The sequence below is a fragment of the Puma concolor genome, chromosome C1 (assembly GCF_028749965.1).
Source record: "Puma concolor isolate L17-30 chromosome C1, mPumCon1.1.hap2, whole genome shotgun sequence".
NCBI classification, from domain to species: domain Eukaryota; kingdom Metazoa; phylum Chordata; class Mammalia; order Carnivora; family Felidae; genus Puma; species Puma concolor.
In genome coordinates this window covers 120,948,985-120,972,206 of record NC_141674.1, presented here as the reverse complement: position 1 = coordinate 120,972,206, position 23,222 = coordinate 120,948,985, and the positions used below count along the sequence as shown (strand labels likewise).

The window sequence follows — 23,222 nt, the reverse complement described above, 5'->3', positions numbered from 1 at the left end:
ACAAGTAGTCAGGGTTGCCTGGTTGCTAAGGTCCCCATGACCTGCTAATCTTGGCAAGGCCCCTGGGGCGTGCTATCTTTCCTCAGTCCCCAGCCCCCTTAGTCTATTCTTTTCCATTTTGTCTCAACTGGGTATAGTTTTAAAAAGTCACTCATTCTGTCTATTTATTACCAGGAAAAAAAAGTTCAGTATCAACTATACCAACAACCAATTTGCTTCGAGCGTGTACTGATGTTTCAAATGGCAACACAAACCAAGCAACAACTGGCATCCACTTGAGATCACCAGGCTATATTCTTTTACAATTTCTCTCTTTATGGGTTGGTTGACTGCTAACTAGGAGCTTCTCAAGGCAGCGTCCACATCTTCTCATAACTCTGTCCTTGCCCCCATACCTGACACTGCCTGGGACACAGTACGTGCACAACAGGTGTTTGCTGCAAGAAGAGATAATCCTATGTAGGGGCTCAATTCTGTCAGTTCTCGGCAGAAAAGAAATCAAGCTGAAGACTTAAAATATCCCCCAAATGATACCACTTTTCTTTGTAAATCTTTTAAAAAGCTAAGTGGAATAGCACTAACTGAAAATATAAAACCAGCGTAGAGAAATAACAACATGAAGGCAGCTACCTCAACAAGGCAGATGCCATATTAACAATGGGTTCTTCTGGGTCAATCCCATCTAATTTAGTTAGACAAATTCTCTGCGGTCCTACCGGGAGCGAAGGCTTAGGAGGCGCCGGCCACTGCGTGTGCCCAGCATCCTTTGGTTCATAACAGTTCCTGTGGGGATTCACAATCACCATTCTTCTTCATTCCAGACGGCTGCCAATCAAGGCCAGAACCATGTCGAACAGAGGTCATCCTTAGGACTTTACACACAGAAGTGCAGTGGGTGTGAGAAGACTGACAGTCTGTGGTGAAGCCACCAGGTGACAATGCAGAGAGAGACAGAGTGAAACAAAGGCAGAAAGATGAGACAAGGCTGTTTGAGTCTCTAGGAGCCCTGCATTCATGGACCTCCCAGTTATGACAGCTGATAAATGCTCCCTTTTGTTTATACCATTCTGGACACAGTTCCTATCACTTGCAAACAAAAGGCTCCCACACAGCGTACTGTCCAGGTTAGTGAGTGGCAGAACTTAAGAGACAAGTTTTCTTTGCTTGTTGCATCACAAGTGGCATAAAAATTATCACGGTAGACAAAACTCAAATGGGAAGAAATAGAAAATTCGAACAGACCCACAACTAGTGAAGAAATTGAATCAGTTATCAAAAATCTGCCAACAAATAAGAGTCCTGGGCCAGATGGCTTCCCAGGAGAATTCTACCAGACATTTAAAGCAGAGTTAATATCTATTCTTCTCAAGCTGTTCCAAAAAACAGAAATGGAAGGAAAACTACTGGACTCATTCTATGAAGCCAGCATCACCTTGATTCCTAAACCAGACAGAGACCCCACAAAAAAGGAGAACTATAGGCCAATATCCCTGATGAACATGGATGCAAAAATTCTCAACAAGATACTAGCACATCAAATTCAACAGCATATAAAAAGAATTATTCACCATGATCAAGTGGGATTCATTCCTTGGCTGTAGGGCTGGTTCAATATTTGCAAATCAATCAACGTGGTACATAAGAACCATATGATCCTGTCAATGGATGCAGAAAAAGCATTTGACAAAATACAACATCCTTTCTTAATAAAAAAACCCTTAAGAAAGTCAGGATAGAAGGAACATACATAAACATCATAAAAGCCATATATGAAAAGCCCACAGCTAATATCATCCTCAGTGGGGAAAAACTGAGAGTTTCCCCCTTAAGGTCAGGAACTCGACAGGGATGTCCACTCTCACTGCTGTTGTTTAACATAGTGTTGGAAGTCCTAGCATCAGCAGACAACAAAATGAAATAAAAGGCATCAAAATTGGCAAAGAAGAAGTCAAACTTTCACTTCTTGCAGATGACATGATCCTTTACATGGAAAATCCAAAGACTCCACCAAAAGACTGCTAGAACTGATACATGAATTCAGCAAAGTCTCAGGGTACAAAATCAATGTGCAGAAATAGGTTGCATTTTTATACACCAATAATGAAAGAACAGAAAGAGAAATAAAGAAACTGATCCCATTTACAATTACACCAAGAACCATAAAATACCTAGGAATAAACCTAACCAAAGATGTAAAAGATCTATATGCTGAAAACTATAGAAAGCTTATGAAGGAAATTGAAGAAGACACGAAGAAAAGGAAAAACATTCCAAGCTCATGGATTGGAAGAATAAACATTGTTAAAATGTCAATACTACCCAAAGCAATCTACACATTCACTGCAATCCCAATCAAAATTGCACTGGCATTCTTCTCAAAGCTAGAACAAACAATCCTCAAATTTGTATGGAACCACAAAAAGACCCTGAAGAGCCAAAGTAATGTTGAAGAAGAAAACCAAAGCGGGAAGCATCACAATCCCAGACTTTAGCCTCTACAAAGCTGTAATCATCAAGACAGTATGGTATTGGCACAAAAACAGACGCATAGACCAATGGAATAGAACAGAGAACATAAAACTGGACCCACAACATATGGCCAACTAATCTTTGACAAAGCAGGAAAGAACATCCAATGGAAAAAAGTCTCTTTAGCAAATGGTGGGGGGATAACTGGACTACAACATGCAGAAGAATGAAACTAGACCACTTTCTTACACCATACACAAAAATAAACTCAAAATGGATGACAGACCTAAATGTGAGACAGGAAACCATCAAAAACCTAGAAGAGAAAGCAGGAAAAAAACTTCTCTGACCTCAGCCGCAGCTATTTCTTACTCGACACGTCTCCAAAGGCAAGGGAATTAAAAGCAAAAATGAACTATTGGGACGTCATCAAGATAAAAAGCTTCTGTACTGCAAAGGAAACAATCAACAAAACTAAAAGGCAACTGATGGAATGGGAAAAAATATTTGCAAATGACATATCAGATAAAGGGCTAGTATCCAAAAAACTTACCAAACTCAACGCCCGAAAAAAAAAATAATCCAGTGAAGAAATGGGCAGAAGACACGAATAGACACTTTTCCAAAGAAGATATCTCCAAATGGCCAACAGACACATGAAAAGAGGCTCAACGTCACTCATCAGGGCAATACAAATCAAAGCCACCCTGAGATACCACCTCACACTGGTCAGAGTGGCTAAACTGAACAAATCAGGAAACAACAGATGCTGGCGAGGATGTGGAGAAATGGGAACCCTCTTGCACTGTTGGTGGGAATGCAAACTGGTGCAGCCGCTCTGGAAAACAGTGTGGAGGTTCCTCAAAAAATTAAAATAGAGCCACCCTATGACCCAGTAACAGCACTACTAGGAATTTATCCAAGGGATACAGGAGTGCTGATTCATAGGGGCATACGTACCCCAATGTTTATAGCAGCACTTTCAACAATAGCCAAATTATGGAAAGAGCCTAAATGTCCATCAGCTGATGAATGGATAAAGAAGATGTGGTTTATATATTCAATGGAATACTACTTGGCAATGAGAAAGAATGAAATCCTGCCATTTGCAGCAACGTGGATAGAACTGGAAGGTATTATGCTGAGTGAGATAAGTCAGTCAGAGAAAGATATTGTATGTCTTCAAATCATATGTGGATCTTGAGAAACTGAACAGAATACCATGGGGGAAGGGAAGGGGAAAAAATAGTTACAAACAGAGAGGGAGGGAGGCAAACCACAAGAGACTCCTAAATACAGAGAACAAACTAAGGGCGGATGAAGGGGAGAGGGGAAAATGGGTGATGGGCATTGAGAAGGGCACCTTTTGGGATGAGTACTGGGTATTGTATGTCGGCCAATTTGACAATAAATTCTATTTATAAAAAATACATAGCCCAATGTACCAGTAAAAAAAATAATAAAAAAAAATGAAACCATGACCACAAGCCTCCAAAAAAAAATTAAAATTAAAAAAAAAACTGTTTAAAAAATTGTCATGGTAGAAAGGGACAAAATTTAATCAAATGTGATTGTCTGCATTCTCTAGAGACTTTCTTTCCTTTCTGTTTTTATACGTGCATCCCTGACCACGCTCTGGCCATTACCTCTTTTTGGCTACAACCAGCTCTAATTACCTGAGCTCCCCAAAGTGCTCCTGAAAGATATCATTTCAAGACAGCCTAGGCTTTGGATTAAGTGCAAGATAGAGAATGGTCCTCATAATCAACAGGTCAGAAGCAATGGTGCCAGAACTTCTTTTTTTTTTTTTTTTTAAGTTTATTTATTTATTTTTGAGAGGGAGACAGAGAAAACGAGCAGGGGAGGGGCAGAGAGAGAGAGAGAGAGAATATCCCAAGCAGACTCTGTGCTGACAGTGACGTGGGGCTCAAACTCACAAACCGTGAGATCATGACCTGAGTCGAAACGAATAGTCAGACGCTTAACCGGACTGAGCCACCCAGGTGTCCTGGTGTCAGAACTTCTTAATTGTTGGAAAGGAAAATTTCCAAAACCTATTAAGGAAAAAAAAATCCTTCCACAAATAAGTCCTTCGGTGGTCCAAAATTCATCGAGAAGTTGACAGTCTTCTGGCTAGGATGTTATTTTCCAATGGCATGAAAAACAATGCACACATACACACCATTTTCAGTTTACCTATTTCTGTGGCTAGTTCCCAACATGATCTGGCCTCTTCTCTCTACTTAGCTCCAGGTAGGCAGTTGGATGAGGAAAGACGCTAAAGAGGCTGTCATTGCAAAGCCTGGAAGGCAGACACTAAGGATGATGGCAAAGGAGGCCTTCCCCGCTTTCCCGTATGAACACGTCACCTTGCCAAGGAGACAGGTTTCAAAGTCAGATGGTCCTGTATGCAAATCTGGAATTTACCAGCTGCAAGATACTGGACAAGTTACTTAAGACCTCTGATCTTTAGTATCTTCATCTGCAAAATGGATATATCACATGTTTATGTATTGAGCACCAACACTGCCAGGCTCTTGGCAAGGCCCCAAAGTTACAGAGAGAGTAAAAGGTGGTCCACATACACATAAACAGATAGCTTCGACTGCATGTGAATGAGTGTAATGATGAAGGAAGGCAGACGATTTGCTGCAAATTAAATGAGATAATGGTATGCAAGGTACCTGGCACACTCAGGAAAGATTCTTCTGATTCCCCAAGACAGATCTGTGCATCTAGATTTACAAAATGTGCTAAGATTCTGGCTCAGGGAGATGCTGACCAAGGAATGATTCAGCTGGCTGTCAAGTATTAAAGTGGTTGAAATGGTATATAGGTTGGTAGGTATGTGGCATTAGGGAGAGTCCCTTCCCACCCTTTCAGGGACCAGGCACCTCCCCTGGCCCAGCCTTGCCTGGCTCAGCTTCCTTCCCTTTCTTCTGGCTCAGGTTAGTGGGGGACAGTGGAATGGGAGTGGTTTTTGGATATTCAGGCTTCTTAGTTGCCTGCAAATCACAGTCACAGACTCTCCTTCCTTATAAAAGTGAATGCCAAGATGCAGGGAACAGATTAGACATCCGCACCAAAAAGAACACTGGTGTCTCATCTAGCACCTTCTGAGAAGAGTGTTACCCTTTGGATAAAGAGGGGGATGGTGCTCCTTGGCCAAGAGCCTACGTGAACTCATGAATTATATATCTGGGAGCTTTTTTACATTCCTCTTCCCTGCTGCTCTACAGGAACCATATTAAATCGAGTTACATACCTCAGGGAATTGCTTTGAAACACATGGGTTATTTATCACGTTACACTGTTATAAGAATTTGTGAACCTTACAAAGAGAAGCCTGCACATGTGTTTTACCACATTTTTATATCTCAATGCCTGTCAACTTTCCAACTTGTCCCAGGCAGGCTGTTCAATTCATCCCCTGGTCACAAAATCATTTTCACTCTTCCTTCCTCCCCAAACTATCTTGTCCCCTTTCCTCACTAAGCAAAAATCCATCCTGTTCACAGCCTAATTTGGGTTTCTTTCAAGTACCTCTTGATGGCTTCCCTTTTGGGCATCCCTCAACCCTATCTCCACTTCCGAGGGGTTCATTACTGAAACCCTGAAGGGAAGGGAAGGCTATGGATTTTAGATAAATTGCCAGTGCCTGGTGTCAGCCCAATTTATGGCAGTAAGATTACAGTGAAGAACAAACATACTGCGGTGGACAACCTGACAGCAGCCCCATGGTGTCTGCCTCCTGGTGTTCAGGCCTTTGTGTCATCTCCTCCCTTGGGTGGGGGTGGGACCTGTGACTTGCTTCTAACCAAGAGAACACAGCAAAGGTGATGGGATGTATGTGAGTGCATATAGATAGCTATGCTACATAAAGCTGTACTGTCTATCCCATGAGGAGCTGCTGCCCCTTGCTGGCTTTGATGAAACAAGGGGCAATGTTGGGGAAGGCCACGTGGCAAGGAATGGAGGGAAGTCTCCAGCTGACAGCCAGCACGAGCTGTGGACCTCAGCCAACAGGTGGCAAGAAACTGAATGTTGCCAACAACCACATGAGCTGAGAAGCAGATCCTGCCCCAGTTGAGCTTTGGATGAGACAGCAGCCCCGGGAAGCACCTTCACTGCAATCTTGTGAGAGTCTGAAACAAAGAACCCTGCTAAGCTGTGCCCAACTGCTAGCCCACAGTGACTGTGAGATAATGAATGTGTGTTGTTTTAAGCTACAACCTGTGTAGTAATACTGCTATGCTGGAATAGATAACTGAATATACACACAGAGGAAAAGAAAAGCACCCTCTGGCATCTGTGAGCCCAGCTGGCACTCTCAGCAAAGCCTGGATGTGTGGGAGCCGGCCTGTGCATACTAGGTCTTCGTGTTACACATAAACAATTCCAAAGAGTGTCAACATCACACAAGGTCTTACAGATACAGGTAAAAACACGACCACTCTGTAATCACGTCTGAGCATGGACAAAACCTGATCACTGTTCAAACCACAAACATGACCAAACATCCCCCTATACCAGCTAATAGGAGCATACAGCTTTAACCTTGATTCGTTCCCACCTTTCTAGAATTTTTTTCATCTCTCCCATCTTACTGATACAATTTATTTAGACACTCCTTTATAGAACTGCCCTTCCTTAAAACATCCAACACAGAGCAAAGTCCTTTCTTGGTCCTTCCTCAAATCAGCTAAAGTGAGCCCGAATTCCATAGTAAGTTTTTCCTAATGCCTCCTTACTGAGATGCCATTTGGTTCCCCACTGGTGAGCAGTCTCCCTCACTACCACCAGCAATAAACCTAACTGTTCAGTGACAGTTGTGTTCCTGGTGGTCTCTGGTGGGAGGACATTGACAAAACAAGAGCAAACAAATAAAGCGAACAACATCTACAACAAAGTCTTTCTATGAAAGTTGCATTAAAAACCCATGCAAAGAAGCACTGACTTGGGGGGGTGGGGGAAACAGGAGAATCCCACCCCCAGACATTCTAAGCCATTGTATTGGCTGTCCTGCTCAGAAGACCCCTCACTTGGTGGGAGGTGGCCACCTGCTGTGTTTACAGTAGGTAATAACTCCCAGTTTCGGGAGACATCCCTTCCCCAACTACATCATCTGTGCACAATCACTTGAGAAGAATATTGCACAGCGGGTCAGAGCAGAACTAATTTGTCGTCAAGGCTCCTGAGACAGGGAAAGCAAAGCTGGATGCTTCAACAGACATCAACGGTTTAGGGGGATAGACGGAGTACGGCTGGGGAACGAAGGATGTGAAACAATGCCCTGTAAATCTGATTTTACCGATACTACATCTCCGCCAGACCAGAATCAGTTATGTGCAAAATGATTAATCACTGTCTCCCTGAAATAGTCAAGGTCCTGCTGCCCATTCTTAGGAGAGGGAAAAAAATCTAACACTGAAATATGACTTTCAGGCTTTAGTTCATTCTATACACTTTTAATAAAGTGGAACAAAAAATTTTGCCTTGGGCTTGGTTGAGTTATGGGGTTTGTCTCCTAAGCGGCAAAGCTTATTCCTCGACCCAATCACCAAACTGGGCCCAAGTTATAAGAAGCCTGGTAGAGGAGAAATGCCTGTGCTATACCTCCGGCATCGATTTATCAGATGCGATAATCGCTCTGAGAGACAGGTTTTCTCTTTATATGTATAGAAAAATAGGCACTGCAGAGGAAAATTTACTGAGCTAACGGGCAGATGCTGTTGGCTTTGCGTGGCATGCATGTTTTTGACAAATGTTGCTGATGAATTACAACTTGACTCCATCAATGCTGCGAAAGGGTGTAGGGGCAGAGAACAAATCCTTGAGGCATCACCTGAGGCAAAGATGCCAGCCAGGCCCCCACATACCTTCTCCGCGTACTCGGACACAATCTGCTTGATCTCTGCGGAGCAGAGTCCCACGATCTGGCCCACGGAGCTCGCGGTGAGACGGCTCTGCAATCACAGGGATGGGGGGTGTGTAAGGCCATGCCTTGTCTTTCACAGAACTGTAAAATGCTCTGAGTAGTATACCAAAACAGATAATATTCCCTGGGGGAAAAGTACTCTGGCTTTTGTCTAGGCATTCATCAACAAGGAAGGGAGAAAACAATCCTCGGGACAAATGTTAAGCCCTCTCTCTAACTCCTGTGTCATTCAACTGTGCCAGATTCTCCCTGGTCCCCGGGTACCTCTGGAAAATCATTCCTTACCTCACACACCCCATCTCAAGGTGTCTTCCTATGGGTCACTGACAGAGCCTACAGGGAACTTGGAGGGCTTAGGACTCAGGGAAAAAAGAAGTACAAATGGGAAAGAAAGAGGAATCTCGGAACTCCCCAAATATCTCTTTACTGCCATAGGCCTTCCCTGGCCTAAAAAGGAAGGATCCTTTCAAAGCCCTTGGTTAAACCTTTTGGACAGGCCTTGAGGTCTGGGCAGACCAACTATAAATGCAGTATTCTATTTTCTACCTAGATGGTGTGGGAAGGAAACAGAAAGTAAGGGCTCTTCTGGAATGGTTGGTTATGGAGAGGCAGGGCTGAACCACGGCTCTTCGACAGAAGCCCTTGGGATGCTGTCTCAGCAGGGACATTCCACTCTCACAAGGGTCCTTCAAGCCCCACAGAGGTTCCCATGGACAGCGACACTATGTATTGGTAAAAAGCTTCCTAAAAGAAAGATCTCAAGGAAACAGGAAGCACTGAGTGCTGAAAACACAGGGTTCTCTTAAAGGTGGTCCCTCTGTAAGGAGGCCCCACAGAACAGCGCAGGGCAGTTCCAAGTCCCCACCTCCACACTGCGCCGTCCCCACACAGTCTCCCCTCACCTCTTCATTCGCCATGGCGGTCATCTTGGTCATCAGTGACTGAATTCGCTGCTGAAAGAGGAGTGGGAGAAGTAGCAGTGAGTGGACCCGACTGCATAAGACTTCCACAACATGTCTAAACAGATCTCTGCGCCACAATCCAAGGCTTGTTTTACGTGATCTGTTATAGTGAGCCTTACGGGGCAGGGGCAGGAGAGGAGGGGGGTGAGAAAAGGAAACTGGAAAGGGTGTGACAGGCCAGCTAACAGCAGGTGACTGAGGGAGGCAGCTGGCCATTTTGCAAAGCTGGGGATGAAAGGGAAATTTCTCCCCAGATGATTTAAACAGAAGCCTCAGGGGACTCATGTGGGCTGCACACCTCTTCCGCAGCTTGAAGCTCATCTTCTTCCTGAGCATCGGCTCTTTCTGCAGCCGAGAGCCCCGCAGGGAGTGTCGTTTTCTTGTCCTCGGCCTGGAAGTGAAGATGCAAAAGTAGCTGAGCACTCGAGATGAAGACTCAGCAGAGAAAGGACAACAATGCAAGGCACGAGTCTGGGAAAGAAAGCACACGCATCTGGAAAGGTGTAGCAGTCCCTGACAAGTGGAAAATCCACAGACCTGAGCTTCCATTTCAAATACAGACCGAGCAGGCTGAGCTCCAGGCCTTGGCCAATGCCTATATCCATTTCTGAACTGCTTGCTGATTAAATTCCTATCAGGTCGTACACATTTGCCAGCCTTATACTTTGACAGGGTCTCTCCCCTACTTTAATGCCTTCGAGAGTAAATCACTGCCAAACAGAGTGCTTTTTTCAAACTGCCAGTTGAGACCCATCAGTGGGATATGAAAGTAATTTAGCAGGTATGACCAGCATCTATATAAATTGAACAAAAATAATAGAACAGGACATATCAGAGTGTTTTACATGTAGTAAAGGGTTAACTTTTGTTAACAAAAGGGAAGCTTTTGTTTTTGAGGTGTCTGCGCGTGGGTACTGAAATCACGATGAAAAACAGGATTCTTACTGCCAAGAAGCAGTCAACGAAGTTTAAAAACCTCTTGTGTGAAGGATAAAAATCTAAACTGCTTTGCTTGGTGATTAAGCTTCATGCTCCGGACCCAGCCTCAGGCTCTAAATGTACCACACTCAAGACACCCGGATTAGATGCTGTTCCTCAAACATGGGCTGGAAGTCTAGAGTGCCCTGTTTTAATACCATCTCTGCCACCCATCAGCTGGGTGACCTCAGGCTTACCTTCTCTGGATATCAGGGTCTTCTAGGGTGGAAAAAGAGAACTGGTCTCAGACACCCTTCTCAGACCATCCCAGTGCTAGGATGCTTTTTCTACGACATGTCCATAATTGACCCCAGGGAGCACCGTGGGCTCCTATACAGGTATATCTACACACGTATCCCCTGCTTTTCAAAGTTCACATCAGGCCACTTTGCTTTCACAGAAGACCTACGTGAGTACCTGTTGTTGCTAACCAAAAGAAATCTGAAAAGGATTTTCACTTTTACAAAAAAAGGTGGAAGTGAAACCAGTTTTCGGGGCTGGTTTAGCAGTGAGCCATTCATTATGGAGGCAGCGTGTGCCCTGGGCAGTGAGTGAGGCCCACCGAGCTCCCGCCCTGGGACTGACTCTCGGCATCTCAGCATCAAGCTGCCAGAGCTCAGAACTGTATCTGAACATCTGTGCTTCATCTCAATTTATTTTGTGTACCTGTTAGCGAGGTGTGTTCCACAGTATCAGAGAAGCCTACGAGAGGTTATTTTTTTTTAGGTGTAGGAACACTCAAATTTTTTTCATATAAATGAGTGGCAACTGCTTCTTTGCTTTACTCCATTTTAGCTTATAAAAGGCTTCATACATATGCTCTGCTTTATGATACTGGAAGAAACCTGTATCTATAGGGGACAAGACAAGCCCAAAGTGAATACTATTTAACGGGCATTGCATGATTTTTCTAATCATAATTAATACATCCAATACCCATACGCATAGACAATTTTTTCAGACTAAATTACATATCATATCGAATGTACACATCAAATTCTTATTCTATATCAGACACTACCTGACATTACTCAACTCCAGAAAACACCTAGCGTCGGCGGAAACGACTGTTGAGTTGAATAAAAACAAAAATGTGAAAAAAAATAAATAATGAGAAAACAAACAAAAAGGCATCATAATCAGTCCATGACTGATTACTAATGAACTACTGCTACAGATAAAATAGCCATTGCTTATAGATATCTCTGTGATGGGTGATTTTATATCCTTTACATTTCAGCCTTCACAACAATGCTGTGAGGCAATACGATTACCGCCCTTATTTTGTAGATGCTGTGAACTAAGGCACGACAATTAAGTACATTGTCCAAAGTCACACAGTGGAGGGATTTGAAACCAGCCAGTTTGGCTTCAGAACACATGCTCCTGGTCACTATTCAGGCCCCCTGCTGACTGAGACAATTCCTACATAAAGCAGAGGGAGGCTGGGAGCCAGGGAAGGCTTCCTGGAAGGACTGAGGGATGGGGTTCTGGACAGAGGCAGGGGTGGCAGGAGAACAGAGCTGAGGGAGTAAGTGTCCCATGCAAGACTATCTGGGTGTCTGATGGGGAATGAGGAAAAAAATGGTATCAGTAGATCTTGAACTACAGGACTCTGCTTTTTAAGAGGCCACTGACAACATTAGTTAGTGCTTTATTTAAAAGAGTGATTAAGGGCAGAGACTTTGATGTCACACAGACCTGGGTTCAGATTCTTATTGTGGCAAATTAGGAGCTTGCGTGATCCTGGACAAATCAGGGAGCCTCTCTGGGCCTCAGCTTTCTGACCTCAGCTTTTCTGAAAAAAGGTAGCAAGCATCTTCCTCATAGAGATGTTCAGGGAAGTAAGTGAAACAAATACACGCAGAGCCCTGAACAAAGGGCCTGAAACACAGTAAAGGTTTGGCACTGTAAGACTGACATGACAGCCCTGCAGCCAACAACTGAAGATCATCAGGAAATATCTGAATTAAGAGAAAGTTTTGAGACTGCTTTGTGAAGTTAGAAATCCCCTCTTGACTTACCTGATTTCTCCACGCTAGGTACTAGGTTGTCTTAGGGCAGGCCTGTAATATGTGGCTGTGTTCTAGCTCACTGCGAACATCCTGTTCACATCTGTCTAGGGTCTCTCTCATCAGATGGGGAGTGCTCAGGGCCCTGGGAATGGACTTCATCGTCACACTTTTGGAGTTATCAGAGTGCACGGAATTGCCCCCGGGGCCATGACTTCCAGTCACCTCTCACTTTGAGCCCTGCGATGAGGCTGCTGCCTCAGCTCCCCGACTTGCCAAGGTGGCTGGCTGCAGATACAAGGGAGGTGCGGTGGCCAAAGGCAGCTGGTACATCCCTCGTGCGCCAGGCTGCCCAGCGACCAGAGCACGGACATCCCACTCTTGCTAGGCGGGCAGCCTGTCAGTGTCAGACAGACAAGGGGGGGGGGGGCACTTCCATCTCTCCAATGTTCTCTCCCATTATCTATGCTTGTCTTACCTTCTCTGTTTTGCTCTGGCGGCTAAATCCATATCTCCTGCAGGCCACAAAAAAGGGGAGTTCAATTACTATTCAAAAGTCACACAAATTTGGTCAAATGCATTTTGGTTGGAGTTTTATACGCAAAGTACCAAAGAAAATTTAGGCCATATAATAACTGGAGAAAATGTTTTAAGTGCCTGAACCAGAAACATGTTCCACTGTTCTTGAACAAAGGGCCAGCCACTCTGTTTGTCATGTGAATACTACCAATGGCAACTCTCAGAGGGTACAGTATTCTCTTTAAGTGCAACCATTACTCTTTGAACCAGGAGCTGCATTTCAGATCCACGGTTTAAACTAAAAGCCTTAAAACTTTCTGTACAAACAAACGGGAGTGTGTTTGCTTGGGCTAAGCATGCTCTCTAATGGCTACATTCAGAATCTGGGGTCCAGCCCATTTTTCATTGTCAAACATAGTCCAAGCAGGATGTCAACAGTGTTATGCGTTCACTTCAGGCAACCTTAAATTCAAAGAAACTCAAAAATGCAATTTAGTTTAAATTAGTTTATTTTTAGGCTCTTTTTTTTTTTTTTTCTGTTAAGCAACACTGCAAAATCCATTCAACCTAAGACAAAAAGCATTATGCAAAACACCCTACCTCACTTACCTTCCGAATAGGTTAAAAGGAAATAAAGTTACACGCAGCCATTTAAGAGAAACCAATCAAAGACTCCTGCTCTACCTTTACTGACACCATGCTGATGCCACGTGTTGGTCACTGGGTCGGTACGCTGGCCTCCAGCCCCACTGTGTTCCCGCTCTTCCTCCCACCTCCTATCTGGCTTCCAGTGGCCTCATCCACACGAGTCAATGGCAGGCCTCTTCCCTCCTGGGCATCCACTGCCTGACACAGAGCTCTGCACATCCTGGGCTGTTCTCTTCCTTTCCTATTCACACCCCGCACCTCAGCTCTCGAGCTACCTCCTCCCCAAAGCATCCCCCACGCGTGGACACTCTGCCTGGGCCAATCCATCCCACACCTGTACATGTTCCTCCACCTCCCAGAGACAATCATGTCCAACTGCCTGTATGCACGTGTGCATCCATTTCCCAGAGGGCATGGGAGCCACTTTTACATTTAGTATGTCTAATGTAGAACAAATAAACTAAAGATAAGTCGAAGGAAAATGCAGAAATCAAGAAGCCAAAGCATCACCTGGTCTTGCAGTAGGTTGTCATGTAACTGGAGAGACCAAAGAAAGAGTCCAGGCCGGGCACAGTGTGCCCACTCATTAGGCATAACTCTGTAGGCCCAAAGTGCAGCAGACTGAGGCTAAATTCTGAGTATCCACACACACTCTCTACAGGACCTTATGGCAAATCCTGTGAATTGGTTTCACGATATCTATGCACCCTCCCGTACTGCAGAGGCTGGAAAACAAGACTCTATTTTCTACACTCCTGTGCACCTAGGGCCTGGAGTGCTATGTAGGCTCCACCTGTCAGGTGCACTTACTGGAGATCTGAACGTGCAGCAGCTACGTGAGGAGAGAGGGAGGGTATGAAGGATGTGTTGTATGACTGTGGGTCACACCGATACCCTGCTTGGGGGCCAGCAGCTGTCACAGTGGTGTTCTGATTTTGGCGGAAGTGTTGTGGTCTCTCTGTCAGCAGCTGTCGTATTGGCTTCCTAACCCCACAGGCCACTAGCTAGCTTCCTGGTGGTGGAGGCAAGAAGCAGCATCCTTGGAGGCCCAGTTCTGATGTGCTACTTGGGGAGTGACCCTGGCTTGGCCTAGGTCCCACCTCTCAAACCTTCCCAAGGATCCATGTAGTCAACCTCTTCTGCTGAAACTGGCCAGAGGGTTTAGGTTCTCACCCAGTGAACCCCGGCCAACAGAGGGTCTCACCAAAGTTTCCCCCTCCTAGAAGTAATCCTGCACCATGGGTGTTCCTTCGTTTTCCAGGCCTTTAGTTCATGCAGACCCTTAGGGCAGAAGACATGCTCTTAGGCAGACAGCCTTCATCTAAGGCCCCTGAAAACTATGGATTTTCCAAATGAAAGCAGTAAACAACTAAATGTGGGAGACTGGATTTCTAGGCTCCTTCTACTCCTTCATAAAGACAGAGGCTGTGGGAAGGCCTTTCTGACCACCCAAAGGCCTAGGTTAGGCCCCACAGGTATGCACTTCTGTGTTTACACCATCAACGTGCTCATCTCACAGTGTGCGATAGTTATGTCTAATCCTATAACTCTGTTGAACTCCTTCAACAAGAGTGCTTCGCTCGCTTTTTTAAAATAATTTTTTAAATTGAGATATGACTTGTATAACATAAAATTTATCATTTGATACTATATACTTCAGTGATTTTCAGTAGATTCACTCTTTGTACAACCATCACCACTATCAAATTCCAGAACAGTCCCATCACTTCAAAAAGAAACTCTGTATCTATTAGCAGTTAGTCCCAATTCCCCTCTCCAGCCCCTGGCTACCACTTACTGATTTTCCATCTCTACGGATTTGCCTATTCTGGACATATCCTATAAACTGAATTTTATGCGGCCCTTTGTGACTGGCTTCTTCACTTAGTATGTTTTCAAAGTCCATCCATACTACAGTATGAATCAGTACTTCACTGCTTTTTATGACTAGGTAATATCCCTTTATATGGATAAACCACACTTTGCTTATCTATTCCTCGGCTGATGGACAATTGGGTTGTTTCCACTTTTTCGTGAACAGTGCTGCTATGAATGTTCACAGACAGCTCCATCAGCTTTTGTATCCTCAGCACCTAGGACAGCTCCTGGCACACAGTAGGTACTCAAGAAATGTATGCTGAATGAAGAGTCTGGCTGATTTTTCTAAAGCCCTCCTTCTCTGTGTGACATGGTGACACTGCTTCCATGACAAAAGCTGTCCCCAGATGCCTATTAATTCCTGTCTCATTATGTTCACTGGTTGAGAGGTCTCTGGGAGACTTCCATGTTGCTTGAGCTTCACCAAGAGAACATGGTATCCCTTTATGGCCTATCACCCCTCAAAAAGAACAACGGGATGCTTCAACTTATTTCTACAAAGCATTTACTTCTCTTTTATCTTTCCTAGGTATGCTGCTCTCTCCTCCCACCTCCCTCTCCTCTTACCCTGTCTGCCCTGCCCTTGCCTCACAAGTGTCAGTCTGATCTGTGCTGCCACATGCTTCAATTTGTTTCTGCCTTTCCCTCTGTTAGCTCTGACCAACCAGCCCTGCTGATGTCTTACACTGTCAGCACCAACAGAGCTCTGGTCTCTTTTCACCCACTTGACTTCCTCACACCCTACACCTTACACTTGATCTTTAACATCAAGGATGTACACCTTCTAGAACAGCATAGTCTGAAAAAAATATAATGAGAGCTAAATATATAACTTTAAATGAGTAGGTTCACACATTCAGGTTATTCCAAACAAACTTGAACTTTTTCCAATAACTAAATCAAGCCTGAGTCTTTCAGTGCTACTTAATTAAAATTAAAATTCTGTTCTTGAATCACATTAGTCATATTTCAAGTACACAATAGCCACATATGGCTAATAGCTACCATACTGGACATCACAGTTCTAGAAAACAAACTAACCTTCAAAAACAACTGCCCCAGGGCAAATTAAGACAGGTACCAAACTATGTGAAATAAAACAAGGGCATAAAAAAGCTCTAAATACTAAGGGCTGTGGGCCCTGTTCTTTGTTCATTTCACAGGTATCTGCTTAACTACGAGCGGTCACAGGCCTTACCATCACAGAGGATCCAAACAGGTTGGGAGAGACATGCCATATTTCCTTTACTAAGTACGGAATAATTCAAAGCAACTAAAATTAGGCCTCAAATGGTGTGGAATAAGCCAACACCAGTATTCTAGTGGTAGTGCTTCCAAATTCCACTTGCAAGTTGTTAAAAAGAGAGCCATGGGCCCAAGGTGGAATCCCTCACCCCTGTGAACAAACCAAGACTTAACTGCAGCTTCAACCTCTCTAGGAGTGGAATTTTAACCCAATCAGTCTGGAATCTTCTGGTCAGCACCAAAGAGGTAATCTGTCATATGGACTCTCCCCATCTTCCAGAAGAAGATGAGGTAATCCACTTAATAAGATTCCCTCCTTTCCCCCTAAAGGAAGGTGACCTTGCCTGAAACAATCCTTTCTTTCTAAGGATTGCTAATAACTTCTTGCCTTACCTTCCTTCCTATAAAAACCTTCCATTTTGTACAGCTCTTGGGAGCTCATCTCTACTTGCTAGATGGCAGGCTGCCGGATTCATGAGTCACTTAATAAAGCCAATTAGATCTTCAAATGTACTCCGCTGAATTTTGTTTTTTTTTTAAACAAAGTCAAATATACCGCACATAAAATGCATTTCCCCACAGTGGCAGTTTTAAAGCATGGTTAGGTGTTTTAATTTAGCTCCTAAAAGCTGATTGGACCCATAATAAAATTGAAATATTATAGACTTACAATTTTAAGTGTAAAGTCAAAACCACGAGTCTTGTTTTTCCAAAGCCATAACATTTAAACAAACCTATCCAAACATGTTTTTAACAGGCACACACCATCCTTAAGGCCTTCAGCATGGATGACCAGGCTCAAAGTTCAACTTCATTTTAGTGACTGAGAGTTAAAAAAAGGTGGAAGCAGCTGGAATGTTGACCTCCAAGCCACTGTGGGCCCAAGCTAATGAGTAATCTTCAACCCCAAAGAGTTTCAGACCTTCTAACTCCAGGAGTCAAAATACTTTCCCTCTTTTCAAAAGGTGAGATAATGAGGAAACTAGAGGCACTGACAAGAGATGGGGGTTCAGATTCCCAGGTGGGGATGAGCAATTAAGGGGTGCCACGATGTTGATACTCAAGGGAGAGACAGGATAGAGGTGAGTGAGTCCCAGGACCAGTGAAGGCCCGGCCTTGCCTGACTGGGGAAGGGAAGGGAGAGTGTGCAAGACTTCTCAGGCTTGGGTGAGGGCTCGTGGTGGGGTACAGAGCACACAGGAACAAGGAAAGCTGAAAGGAGAGCCGCGTTTGGATCTACGGGTCATATTTAAGGGCATCTGAGAACTGAAAACTGCTGCTGTTAACGATGATTATGGTGATGAGGATGATGAGGGCAGAGCCTAACAACCGACATTTACTGTTTCCCACACAGGACAAACTATCCAAAGCTCTTCACATTTATATTCTTAACGTAATCCTCATTTAATGGGCCAGACCTCCATGGAGGGGATGGTACTGACAGAACCCCCGAGGAAAAAGTCTGATAGCCAGAAAGGAGGGGAGGGCCTTCCCAAGGAGGGGGCATGAAATGCACACTTGCTGGGGCTTTAAGTTTTTTCCAGTTTGCCCCATCAGTTTTAATAAGCACTCTCTTTGTTCAGTGTCAGACCAAACAACAAAGACTGGGCTTGTCTTTCTAAAACCAGGAGCCAAACTTCCCCTGGAGGTTCAAACAGTATTTGTAGATAACGACAATGGCACGCTTTTGGAGTCCCAACAACACCTGAGTTCAAGTCCCAGTGTGAGGCTCTTAATAGTTGTTAATAGTAGTTAACAGTGGACTTTGGGCAAGTTATTGTTTAAATTTTCTGAATGCTGTCTTTCCCATTCTCAAAAGAGAAAACTGAGCTAACTAAACCATCAAAATGTCCTAAGTACCCACTTCCCCACCTCTCACGAACTCACCCTCTCCTCATCAGGAAAGCTAAAAAGAAAGCAAAACCATCCTTCTCCTAAAAAAAAAAAAAAAATAATAAATCCTTCATCAAATACCTACCCTAAGCTTAGAACACAGAAGTCAGTCTAACTCCACCGACAGGAATTAAGATTGATAGGGACACACTCTGCACTTTCTTACTCCAAGTTTGAGGAGAGTCACAAAGAAAACCTGTGGATTGCTCCCTTCCCTAAAGAAAGCCCCGCCAGACTCTGGGCAGGGATGTCCTGAAGTTGCCCAGCCATCATATGATAAGAATGACTACCCTCTACAACACATGCAAAAGAGCCAGTTTAAAACTGGGATTTTCAAAACAAAATGGTGAAATGTCGTCAGCCTGGTCGCGGTGAGGTGGACAGTTTACTGAATCCCTGACTCCTTTACACGCCCAGGAACGTTTGGAGCATCCATGACAATGGAAAACATGAAGGTATCAACAACAGAAACCATGAAAACCACAACATTCTTCTGAGTATTCTTTGGCTCTGGAACATGTGATACCCAGGGAGGTGGTCTCTCCAGCTCTGGCTCCCCCAGACTCACATGCCTACCTACACTGGGGCGTGGCTGCAAAACCCCATCACAGTGCCTGGGGCCTGCGACCTGCCAGTTGCTTAGGGCCCAAAACTCTGAAAGGGCCCCACACCTGGTTGTTGCTGCTGTCTTGAAATTCTTAATAATTAAGCCTTATCAATAATGATTAATTAACAAGGGGCCTTGCATTTTCATTTTATACTGGGCCCTACAAAGTATGTGGATGGTCTGGTGGTGCCTGACTCAGAAGAGGAATTCAATTCACAGCAGCAACTGGTGAGCCGTGGAGCGGCTGGCACACCCGGCTTAGGGCCAGAACAACACCTCCCTTGGAATGGAAGGGACCGGCTTCCATCCTTAGGAAGAGGGACCGGACACCACACCATCCCCTCAACAACAAAGAGGGAAAGAAGCGTGGCAAGCTTTTCTGAAGTGTTTTTCCACTTGGAAGGTGGAGTGTCTATAAACCAACGAAGCCTACTTTCCTTCTCATTCTCTCCAGCACTAGTACTGGAGCACTGCCCCTCCAGAGGGGGCGGCCATGAGACCGATGTTCACTCAGAGAGGTGCTCGAGGCAGAGCCGGCTGGGTTAGCAGGCAGAGCAGCACACGGCAACCACTCCCAGGGCAAAGAAAGGAAGCACAAGGCGACATACTCACGTCAAGGAGTCAGCTACCCTAAGTAGAAAACGCAGGACATAAATGAAGGTTAATACCCAAGGTCAACCAAGAAACTCACCGAGGAGAGCGCTTCTTTGTGAGTTTTTTTTTTTTTTTAATTTTTTTTTTTTTCAACGTTTATTTATTTTTGGGACAGAGAGAGACAGAGCATGAACGGGGGAGGGGCAGAGAGAGAGGGAGACACAGAATCGGAAACAGGCTCCAGGCTCCGAGCCATCAGCCCAGAGCCTGATGCGGGGCTCAAACTCACGGACTGCGAGATCGTGACCTGGCTGAAGTCGGACGCCTAACCGACTGTGCCACCCAGGCGCCCCTTCTTTGTGAGTTTTTAAGTAAAAAAATGAGGACACAAGATAACTGGTTTTGTAAAACATTAGATTATTAAGAAGTGACAAAATACTTCTAAATTCTTCATCTTCCTGCTCAGGACAATTCCTCACAGGAAACCAAAACTATTATTCTAACCCTTCGAGTAAAACCACTGTAACCGTTCGATTCTTTAGCTTACCTAAAGATTGTAACAAATGGCAGGGGTATGACGGGTGGCCCACCCCCAGCCTCTGCAAATACCGCCAGCCCCCCAACTCTGAGGAGGGCAGAGACAGGGCACACAGTTACACGCAAATTTCCGGAGGGGCACTGCAAAGAAAAGGCCTCCACCACCATCGTCAGGAAGCTACCCACAGAAGCGTGGGAAAAAAGTCCCCGGTGATGGAAATCTCGGACCCAAACCGGTAAACTCAATCAGGTAAAAGCCAACCAAATTAATCTCAATGAAGCAATCCAAATCAGCTTTTCTTTTCAATGGTTTTATAAAATAGACACTTCAGATTGGGTCCCCTTTATTACCTGCCATATTCCAAAAGCGTAGCATGGACTCGAGATTCTTCATCCAGCAGCTCTCCTGCTCCCTGTTGGCGTCTGTATTTCCGACGGGGTTTGTAAACATCCTAAGGAGTGGGTGAGACAGAGGACTTACTGAGTGTGAGAGGGCCCTCCTGCTGAACTGGCCGCTGGGTGCATCCCGGCCGGTCAGGGAGGCTAGTCTTTCCCCATCGTGGCGAGTATACCCCTCTCCTGCAGGAGAGCCGGGGGCGCTCAGGGAGGCCACCCCTCAAGGAGGCTGCTCCTTTGATGTGCACATAGGTAGCAAGTATTTCCACTCAATATATTGCCCCTCAACTTTGTTTTCACTTGGTGGGTTTCTTTTGTCCTATGGCATTTTAATACTTTATGTGGTCAAACGTAATCATTTTATATCTTACTTCTTATACCAGGGATTGTCAAAAAAAAAAAAAAGTTCTTGTATGTTACTTCTATGGGTTATATTTAGCCTTTTAAACTACTCAGAAGTCTTTTTCCTGAATGGAAAATTAAGAATGCCAACATCATCAGTTTAATAGTCTAGCCTTCCCCTGATCTGAATGGCATGCATATGTATACCATGTACCGGTGTTCCCCTCTTCTATTCCTCCTGCTTTAGGAACCTTTATCCTGTCTCCACTGTTCTTTTGCAAATTTCCCGGCTATTCTTACACTTTTTCTCTTCCAAATGAATTCTAGTAACAACTTGTCAAGTTTGTAATAAAAAGCAGCTGAGTTTTGATCAGAATCACAACAAATCTACAGATTATTTTGGAAAGAACTGACATATTTATAATATTGAATCTTGCCTTGAGAAGCAAGGTTTATCTCTCTATTCAGATCTATTTTATTCCTTAACAAAATTTTCCAGAAACAAAACAAAACAAAAACACAAATTTTCTAGTCACTGCGTATCCAGACCTTTTCACCACCCGAGCCACAAACCAGTTCAACAATCACAGGTGTGTATGTTAACCCAGAATCCTTTAAACAAATTCCTCAAGTGGTCAAGGAGATTTCAATTCTTAGACTCTAAAATAGCAGAGGAGTAGATATAAACCCTTCAGCAATACATATCTTCTTTACAAACGTGTTGAGGTTTATCCTCAAAAAGTGTATAAAAAAAATAAAATGCTCTATCAACTTTCACTGACTTGTACAAATGTGGAAGCAAACATAGATCTATTTTGTGTAGGACACATCCTGAAACTACACATATGTACATATATGCCTCCTAAGCAAAGTACGTGGTATGTAGTAGGTGCTCAATTAATGCAGGTCTTTACCTCCACCTGGTTTAGCGTTTTGCCCCAGGTGAATGTCCTCCTTGACTGCCAAGCTGGCAGCCAAATCATATCTTAAAATATGCTCAGGCCTCTGAATGCAAGCAGGTGAATATTTATGCCAAGGAAGGTATTCCAGTCGTTTGTCCCTGGATTTTTTCTCCTCCACCACCAGACCTCATCATCAGTATCCTCGACCTGGACATCACTAGGACAAGCATTACTAGCAGGCTGCTTCATAGAGTGGCATTTTTATTCCAATTAGAGTCGTTCCTCCCTTGATATTTCTGGTTAACTTTAGTACTGTACTTTTTATTATGAGAAGTTTCAAACACACAGAGAAACATTCTTTTGTAAGACATACTATATAATCTTAACAGTTTTGTAAAAAAGGAACAAAATAGGGTCTGGGATGATGCTGGAGTGGTTTTCTTATAACTTGCTGCCAGAAATAATCCCTAGTTTGCTCCTGCTGTCGACATGAATAGGAAGCTATGAATAATGTAAAACAGATTTATGGGGAAATGCAAAATATAATGAACCCACATGACGTCAGTTACTGCCCATGATTTAATTCTCACTGAGCTCTACTATTATAGCAGTACTATATAATTGAGCTTAACTGCTATCTTCCTTAGTTACCACTGATAGAGTCAAGGACCCAAGACAGGAAATTGGATTCTTCTAAAAAAAGGGCTGACTCCAAAACAATAGCATACCGAAACCAACAGCTACAAGGACCTTTTATTCTGCCAAACAGTGACAATGTTGGCCTTTGCATAATTATTCCTTCTACTTAAAAGCACCATGTCATATACCGCTCACCTCTTGCATTTCATAACTACACTAAGAGGTGGAGGCAAGGCAGATGCCATTACCCTCACTTTCCTACTGAAGAAGCAGAGATTAGATAATTTGTCCAGGATCTCTGAGACAGTACTAGGTCCCCTGGCTGCTGGTCCCAGGAATTTTCCAGTGCACTGACTTGCTTCTGGTGGGCATTCCTGCCACCCTCCAGCCATCTCAAATGAGTCCTCTCATGACACCATCATACACCTGAGGCTGCCACACAGGTCATTACGTGGTTTGCTTAAGTGACAACGACCTAAATTTCAGGGCAACTATAGAGAGCTATTGCTAAGTCACCCTTTAAAGCAACAGGGAGTCAGGAACACTGATGTCTAGCGTGGTCTCTGCCACTAACTGGCTCTGTGACCTTGGGGATTTCCTTCAATGGGCCTGTTTCCATATCTGCAAAATGAGGACTGAACTAATAGCTCTTGGACAGTCCCT

The 23,222-nt window shown here is 44.2% G+C and overlaps 1 protein-coding gene across 4 annotated transcripts in view; it reads right to left on the bottom strand.

Moving 5' to 3' along the window:
* CCDC93 (CCC complex scaffolding subunit CCDC93) overlaps positions 1 to 23,222 on the bottom strand; it is a 93,688-nt gene that overhangs the window by 42,673 nt on the left and 27,793 nt on the right. The window contains exons 7-12 of one of the 4 annotated variants that reach the window (XM_086718446.1): positions 20,632 to 20,732; positions 19,762 to 19,779; positions 12,838 to 12,874; positions 9,668 to 9,760; positions 9,310 to 9,357; positions 8,349 to 8,435 (exon numbers count right to left, since the gene is read on the bottom strand). In XM_086718446.1, coding sequence (XP_086574572.1) covers positions 8,349 to 8,435; positions 9,310 to 9,357; positions 9,668 to 9,760; positions 12,838 to 12,874; positions 19,762 to 19,779; positions 20,632 to 20,732 — 384 coding nt within the window. Of the gene's footprint in view, positions 1 to 8,348; positions 8,436 to 9,309; positions 9,361 to 9,667; positions 9,761 to 12,837; positions 12,875 to 19,761; positions 19,780 to 20,631; positions 20,733 to 23,222 lie in introns of all 4 variants that reach the window. The other 3 variants (XM_086718445.1, XM_086718447.1, XM_025932921.2) reach the window with 3 other exon arrangements.